This window comes from Halyomorpha halys, unplaced genomic scaffold (genome assembly GCF_000696795.3).
Source record: "Halyomorpha halys isolate HHAL.00 unplaced genomic scaffold, Hhal_1.1 Scaffold501.1, whole genome shotgun sequence".
NCBI lineage: Eukaryota > Metazoa > Arthropoda > Insecta > Hemiptera > Pentatomidae > Halyomorpha > Halyomorpha halys.
The window spans coordinates 162,450-171,410 of record NW_027105273.1 but is presented as its reverse complement, the minus strand read 5'-3'; the positions used below and the strand labels follow the sequence as shown (position 1 = coordinate 171,410).

General features: G+C 33.9%; 1 protein-coding gene across 1 annotated transcript in view; it reads left to right on the top strand.

Moving 5' to 3' along the window:
• Nucleotides 1-7,929, top strand: part of Balat (Beta-alanine transporter) — a gene marked incomplete at its 5' end in the record, with an annotated part of 205,896 nt that extends 197,967 nt beyond the window's left edge. Inside the window, 3 exon segments of the mRNA XM_067050159.1 lie at nt 2,215-2,381; nt 6,769-6,825; nt 6,910-7,929. Of these exon segments, the coding sequence (XP_066906260.1) occupies nt 2,215-2,381; nt 6,769-6,825; nt 6,910-7,042 (357 nt within the window).
• Between the last annotated feature and the right edge of the window lie 1,032 nt (nt 7,930-8,961).

Genomic DNA, 8,961 nt, shown 5'->3' with positions numbered 1-8,961 from the left:
TATATATACTGTACAATTGTAAATTTCAATAAAGATATTAAAAATATTAAATATTGATGTCATATTCTTTAAAACGTTTACTACAGGATGATTTCCCATGTCACATAATTTTTTTAATATTTTAAACCTTCATCCCTATTCCGTCCGTCTGCTGATGTACCTCAGGGTAAAAAAAAAAAAAAGAAATATTTTAAACCTAAAACTTTTTCACCTAATTTTTTTTCAAAACTTTTTCACGATTTATGTGAAAAAGTTTTAGATTTAAAATATAAAAAGTTTTATATGATATGGGCAATCAGCGTGCAGAAAAAACTTTAAAGAATATGACATCAATATTTAAGCTGGTCTCCTTGAAGATGGTCAGAGGGTCGAAACATTATTATTATTATTATTATTATTATTATTATTATTACACTGAGGGTCGGGAATCCCTTCCTCACTTGGACCCAATTAGATATTTAATGAGTTACCACTCTTTCCTCCCATATGAATCCTATGCTTCTTACGAAGCTCAATAATTCTGTTGGGTTTGACCTAGAAATGTCTTCAGGTTCCATTCTGTCCTGTCCCAAATACTGTAGTCTTCGGAAGGCAAGGGTTTCACATTCACACAGAATGTGCTGTGCCTTTCCTTCGTCTTCCATACATAGACGGAGGGCCGAAACGTTGGAGAGTTTTTGAAAATAAATGTTGAAAGTATATTTGGATCAAATTTGTGTGTGTTAATAATAAAATAAACCACTTTCAGATAATCATTATAATAAATCATTAATCTAAATGATCTTTATTAACAATAGGTCTTATCCTCCTTTCAATAGTTTAACAGCTCTTAAATGCCGAATTTTCAAAAATATTTTTGTAAAATACCTTTAATTTTGTTTATATAAAATAAAATGTACATATAGGAACTATGAAGCAATTCGATAATTAACTCAAGGATAAAAATTGAGAAATATAGACAGAAGATTATAGACTGGAAAATCGGAGACAGCCGAGCGTGTTTGATCTCTCCCGATCGCAATCAAATGTAGACGGTTTGTTATATTGGGTTAAACCGTTGTATTCTTGGTGGGAACAAAGTTAATATTCGTTATTCGTACAAATAATCCACAAATAGAATTTTTATAGCAACAGAAAAAAATTATTTTCTCTTATTATATCTTTATTGAAATTTACAACTGAATAATACTATATAATAATATATATTATAATACATTCAATGAAGTTGATGTATGTTTATAATGGAGTGATACAGGCGTGTAGAGAAACTACCCATTGGTAGCACTCTAAAAACATTTTATATAAGAAGGTCTTGAGGCCATCTTCTTTTCAGACGCCCCGGAGGACTGACAGATATGGAAGAGGAAGCAAGGTTGGAAACTAGTTGGTTTGAGTGGTTAGGGCTAGATTGGTTACATATGAAACTTTAAGGTCTTTAAGTATGATTTTATTTGTGACAAAGTAAGGAGCATTGAGGATTTTACGAAGAATTTTGGATTGTAAGGATTGGATACGAGAGGAATTCGAAGGTTTAGTGGAGCCCCAAAGCTCAACTCCGTTTGTCCAGATTGGCCTTATTACAGTCATATAGATCAGTCTTTAGTAATGAATTGGAAGTTTAGACCGTTTGTCTAGTAAGTGCTGTAGTCGAAATCGACATGTGGTTTCCTGACTTTTCAGTCTTGTGTGAGGATTCCAGGTTAGTCGTTTGTCCAGATGTAGTCCAAGGTATCGGATCTGTTCGACAGCGATAAGAGCAACATTATTAAAGTATACTGTAGGGCAGTTGGTAGGTAAGCGACGAAGGATAAAGGTGATTTGTTGGGATTTATTTTAATCCTCCAATTACACCATTCTTCGAGGGTTGTGATGTGGGATTGGAGAGTTTGGGATGCAATTAAAGGGTTATTATTAACTGCCAGCACACATGTGTTATCAGCATACGTGGTGAGGGCGAGTTAAGATGTCAGTTGTATAGACGGTGTAAAGGATGGGACCGAAGATACTACCTTGAGGAACACCAGCGGACTGACAACAGAAAAATAACAATTTATTGGTTCAAATTTTGAGGTTATTTTCTTGTAAATGTGCTCATCACAATTTTTTTTTAATTTAATATTGTTGATAATATAATAATACTATCATGCTATTATTTATAAGGCCTTTGAACGAAACAACTAGAATTCATTAAACTATTGATCACATTTTACATAGGGCGAAGACGTCCTGGTGCTGCCACTGCTAATTATGGGAGCGCTACTGGTGGCCGGTGGCGGCTGCAGCCTTCTCCTTCCTGAGACCCTTCACCAGCAGCTCCCTCAGACCCTGGAGGATGGGGAGTCCTTCGGGAGAGAATGGTGTCCCTTATACTCCAAAAACAGGTAGATATTCTTGTACTTTACTTTTGAATAAAAAATTCTCTCAACTTTAAGTTAATTCTCTTTAACGCACTTGCTCAGCCTCCACTGACTCACTACCAGTGATGCGGCGAGAGGGATGCGCTGGGATCTTTCGAGCTCTGCTCTACCCCTCACACGTGGGGGATAGAGTGGGCTCAGGGATCGTCAAGTCGATTGTGTAAATATTGTATATTAGAGTGTAAATATGACTGGAGACTATATTATTTATTTATTCTTCACACAGATAGTTCGATTATGTTCATTTTGTTTATTATTCAGTTTGTATATATTTTAATTGAGTTTTTTTATTCATTTATTTTATTTTATTTTAGTATGTATGAGATCATTTATCACTATTACCTATTGTCCACAACTGTGTGGCAGATTGTAATATCTATCAATAAATAAAAAAGTATTAAAAAAAAAAAATTCTCTTTAAAGTCATTTCTTCCTTGCAAAAGTTCTGTCATTTATTTATTATTAAATTATGAAATTCGACCACAAATTAGTATAAGATATACTTTATTTGTATAAAGAAGGAAGAGTTGTCTGTGACTTACGATACACAACAATAATTTACATACCGCTATATACAATTGGTTTCCTAGATTGTCCTTAGAGAACTCTTAAGGCAACTTATCTTCAAGTGTCTTCTAGAACTAGAACTATTCTTATTCTAGCACAAGGGGATATTTATGTGCTATATGAAGGCGTGTAACTTGTTAAAAGGGACATCAGTAGGGATGGATTCAAAGAGAAGGGAGGGGAATCTTCTAAAATTTGGAATAGATAGAGCCCACACTATGACAGGTTCCTATGTTGTATAATATAAGACACGTGACGCCAACAATATTTTATATTGTCTTATGTGCTGATCAGACTGCAGAGGCCAAATCCTTTCCATCAGCGGAAACATAAACCAAGTGACAGTGTCTTGTTCCCACCCAGTATCTTAGTGGAAAGGCAATCAGGGGAGGGCGGGTTGACACAGTATGTTTAATTCAGGTATTTCCTGGTTTGATTGTGATGTACAATGTTGTGGGATATTATCTGACATAATTATAACTAGTTGTCATTGCTGGTATGACTGGTATGGAGTTTATTTATTTTAAATACATTTTAGGATTTTAAATAAATTGTCCTTGGTGAAAAGGAAAATAAAACCAATATTCTTGAGTAATTAATACAAACAAAATCTGTCATATGGATTCTAGGCCGAATAGGGTTTCAATGTACTTTAGTTTTGTTTTTTTTCTGCCAAGGCATCCATTGGAGTCCTATACTCCCTAACCATGGTTGGGGGTTAAAGTTTTTCATAGTGTGGGACCGCCACTCAATGAAAAAGGTCAACGCCCCAGGCCGGATTCGAACCTGCACCGCCAATAGACATCAAATTGTTAAGACTATGTCTTAACGACTGAGCACTCAATGCTAGGCCCATGTTTACAGTTTAGTTGAGTTAATATTTAAAGTAATTTTGAACGGGATAACATAGAACAGTAAGAGATATTTTTTTTTAACATAACATGTGCAATCCGCGAAGATGATGTTTGTCCATGCTTACTAACTTACCTCTCAGAAAAATTCCTACTATCATCACATCTATACTAGAATGTATAAATTGATTTAATAGCAATCATTGATATTGAGGAATATATAGAAATCAAATCAAATTGAGAGATAAAAAGAACAGTAAAAAATATATAAATTTTATTTCGATAACGGTAAGTGAAATTAATTTATGTGATAAAAATGCAAAGAAATTAAACTATTTATATTTATATGCATATATAGTTAACCGTAAAAATTTAAATATAAGAAGATGGTCAGGGTTGCGGTCAAAAAAAGAACAAATAGTTTAAAACTATTTTAATGTCCGACGTTTCGCCCCACTTTGCAGGGCTTCATCAGGGCTAAAAAGATACAAAAAAAACTGAAAATATTACTACAATAAGGTAATTTAAGCTAGGATAAATATTATGATATTATCATTATCATATCATTTATTATCATTTAATATCATTATCATTATTTTTATTTATATTTATTCTTTCAAGACATTTATTTAATCTTTACTTTTTTTTCCGTATTGTTTTTTGTTTTACGTACGTCTCCTGTACTTTTTAAACTGTATATTTTACGTATTTTTTTTTTAATTTTTACTCTTTCCATTGTTACTTATTTTCTATTCTTATCATTGTTTATTAAATTTTATTTTATATTGATACTATTTTATGTCTTCCTTCCTTATATGTAATTTCTTATCACTTTATTTTTACATAATATTTATCCAAGCTTAAATTACCTTATTGTTGTAATATTATCTGTTTTTTTTTTCTCTGCCCTGCAAAGTGGGGCGAAACGTCGGACATTAAAATAGTTTTAAACTATTTGTTCTTTTTTTTACCGCAACCCTGACCATCTTCTTATAGTTATATTTATAATACGTGTTCGTACATATTTGTTTTATTAAGGTAATTAAATATTTCCGGAATGTGAGGACTATTATCGTTTAATAAAGTTGCCAAATGATATGGTCCGGTGTCTATCAAATGCCTGCACTCTGTGTTTAAAAGTTAATGGTACGTTATACTGTCTACATGTTGGTATACATGTTCCTGACAGTAAGTATTCATTGGTAAGTCGGGTGTGTCCAATTTGTAGTCTATAGTAAGAGATATAATTTTACTTACTGAAGATGGCTGGTAGGATATTGAAGGTTTCTATTGAGCTTGTTCTTCATGTTCCATCTCTTCTCCCTCATCTTGATCTCTACTCATCTGCCTGGGAGTGGTGTAGAATTAGTCACTCATACTGAATTCACTACACATCATCATAATCAATTCTCTTGAACCGCATTAAGCAGTGTGAGGAGGTTTATAGAGCCCTCTCCAGTTCTACCTGTCTTCTGCAGGGTGCCTTTGACTCGCTAGGCCTCGCTAGCTATCCTCCTTGGTTCCATTTGCAGAAGATGTCCCAGCCATCTCGGTCGATTCTCTTCTATTACATCGTTGGCCGGCTTACTATTGAGGTTCGACCTTATGGCGGTGTTTCGTACTCTGTCTCTTGTTTTTCCATCAATCTTTCGGAGGAATCTCATTTCTGACGCTTGTATCCTTCATTGATGCTTCTTCGTCAGCGTCCATCATTCTGAAGAATATGTCAAAATGGAAAGAAATGTAGATCTGAAAACGGCCACTTTTGTTTTCTTAAACGTCCTGCTCGCTGCTATTCGCTCAGTCACCTGGGATCGATATATCCATTTTCATTAAGATATTTGAAGTTTTCTACTTGTTCGACAATTTTTTATTTGATTCTAATGACGCGCATATTTCTCCTTGGCTTCTTCCCAACTCTCATTACTTTTGTTTTTCCAGAGTTGATAACCATATTAATCTTCCGTAGTCCTTCTTTTAATATATCAATATTGTACTGCAGATTCCTGTCAGTGTCCGAGAAAATAACGACGTCATCGGCGAGTGCCAGTAATGAGCGGCCACTACTAAACTTAGCTTAAAATACTGTTAATCTGAGGAGCTTTGAGCTCAGGGCCTTGTCGTTCATTGTGGATCTGTTAAGCCATTTGGGTACAGTATTCCTACTAGTTTATTGGATTGCCAATAGATGCCAGGAACTTGAGGTCCACATCAAGTGATTCATTGTAATGAGTAGTTCTTCCTTAAACACAGTCATTCAATTCATCAAATAATTCTATGTGTCATTGGCCTTTGAACAATGACATTCCTCCGGCACAGAGTTCTTCATGAATTGTTTCTCTTCTTCTTGATACCCTTCATATATATCAAAGAACTCTATTCTTAAAATATTTTTTAATATACTCTTCACAAATTTCCAACCTTTTATTGCAGAAGCCAGTCTTCATGGAACAAGAAACCTGCTCCCCCGGCTGCTCGCTCGTTGTTCTTTACATCAGAAAATAGAAGAGTTTAGTCCTTTATCTTAACTTCTCCCATTCCTTTCCTCTTAGGGAAAGAAAGGGAAGAAACCTTAAAGGTTTAAGGTGAATGGGGTATCGGCCCACTCCCCCGAGTCAGGTGGAGGGATTGCCTCCTCATAGCTCCCAGACACGCTTCCCCTAGAGGAGGTGACCTTAGGGTGTGTCCTGTCATTGACCTTGGTCTATAGTATAGGGGTGGATGTAGTGTGCTGTAATCTGTGTAAATGTATGAACGTCAGGGTATCGTTCCCCCAACCTGGAGGACCAGTGGCGATATGCGGTACTACGACCGGGCGATGGGGCCGCAACCTCCTTACATCTCTTCATTTCTTAATACATCTTTAATCTTTTTTTATTAATTGTATTTGCAATGAAAATAGTTCTTATCTTGATAATTTTAATGTTTTTTAGAGTCGGAGAGAAAAGTGAAAAGAAGCGACCAATGGCCCCGGAGTCTCCAATAAAAAGGTTTATATTATTTTCATAATAAATAACATTACTTTAATATACCAATAAAAAATAAACTGCATGTTTTTATATTATTTGACACAGCTTGCTCCACGTAAGCCTGAAAGAGACTCCTGCATCGACCCCGATCGCCACAGACATCACTTCTTCGACGGACGTCAACTCGGATACGATATTCTCGGTCCAAGAACAGACTCTGCGTGTGACGGTCGTCTGACACGAGGCTTACTCTCCATTTTTTCCGTTGGTGGTCCCTCTATGGAACACCACCATCAAGCTGTCTTCCTCTCTCAACAGCCGTACGATAACATTTATATTAAAACCTTAAGAAGTCAACGACAAAATTGAAAAACATTCTTTTATTTTATTTTTTTCAATGAATGATATGAAATATTGAGATGCTTCAAGTTGTGGTCTATTGCAATATCAGTTGATTCGAATCCTCTTGAAGTGTACAGGAGGGAAAAGGTCAACCTTTTTAACTTTTTTTTCTATTTATAAAAAGCTTTTACTTTTTCAATAAGCAAGAGTAACCTACCTCAATCAATTTCTTATAATTGCGTATCGGTCCCTTTGTAAAGGGCTCCGCTCGTTTTTCTAATGAACGAATAATTTTACAGAAAGTTTTCATTAAACTCTAATTTTAAAAAAAGGCTATACTCATTCATAACCATTTATTAGTATAATATAATTATGAGAGTTTGATGATTAAGCTGTTGTTAAAATATTCATCTTAATTCATCTCATATAATATCATCATTAATCATATTAAGATTTTCTACCTTCGATTCATCAATTGAAAACTAATAAATGACTATTATATCCTACTGATAAACATTTAACTTAAACTAAATTAAAAACAAAAATGGAAAAACATTCTAATGACGCAGATCGAAGCTACGTTTAGTACAAGAGCCCAAAAAGTTAAAAACGGCAGTTATTTCACCCCAATTTTTTATTAATTAAATGAAAACACTCTATAATTACTAGTCTAAATTAATGAGCCTGTCAAGTATAGGTAGGGGGAATAAAAAATGGCTGCTGGTTCAACATGTTAAAAAAAAAATTTTGAAACAACCAACAAAACTACTTAAGAGAACATAATTTAAGCTAGAGTATTTTTTTTTTTTTTTATAATTTATTTATTGATATTTCCAACTGTATATACATATATACAACAAGTAAATTTGCTGTAGGTGACATAGTGACATGATAAAAACATGTGGAGAATCTACCCACTGATAGAACTCCAATAACATTTCTAGAGGAGAAGATCTCGAGGTCATCTTCTTTTCAATGTCTAGGAGGATTATTAGGTAATGAAGGAGAAGCCAGGTTGGAAACAAGTGGATTTGCGTGGTTGAGAAGTTTATTATGGAAGGAACGGTATCTGGTTCTGGCCAAATCGGCAACATATGGAATATTGAGGTCCTGATGGATGACTTGATTTGAGACAAAGTAAGGAAGAGTAAATTTATTTCCTAAAATATGAGCCCTAAAAGAGCTATTTACGTTCTTCTCGAGATGTAGTTTTTTTTTTAAAAATTCATAAAAAATTGTACTGAAAGATTAGTAGTTAGTGAATTTGTTGTGGGAAATCTTTATCTCAGGAACTATATGACATACAGATGTCTATTAGAACTAAAAATAAAGCTCAGTTTTCCTCTTAGTTCATCAGTGTCCATCAGTTTTAATGAAATTTCGCCTTAAAAAATTCATAAAATGTTAATTTTTAGCCGCGTTCTCACAGAAATTTTGATTTATGAAAAAATATATATCAGCAATCATAAGGCATATAGATATCTGCCAGCACTAAAAATTAAAGAACATTATAGTGTAGTTTATTACAATTATCTACTTAGGATTAGTAGTTTTTCTGATATTTGCATATGAATATGAATTTTGTATATGAAATTTTGTTCAAATCACTAGAAACCAATATATTTTAATAAATTACATGAAAATTACTATTCCTATTAAGATAAATGTTATAAACTACTTTATAGCACATAAGCTTTCATTTGAGTGATATTAGACATGTCTAGTTTTAATAGTTCATGAGTTAAAAATTTCCCCCAATAAATGCTATGTACTAGTAGCTGATTTACTTGGGATGCCAGGATAATCGCTGAAGGC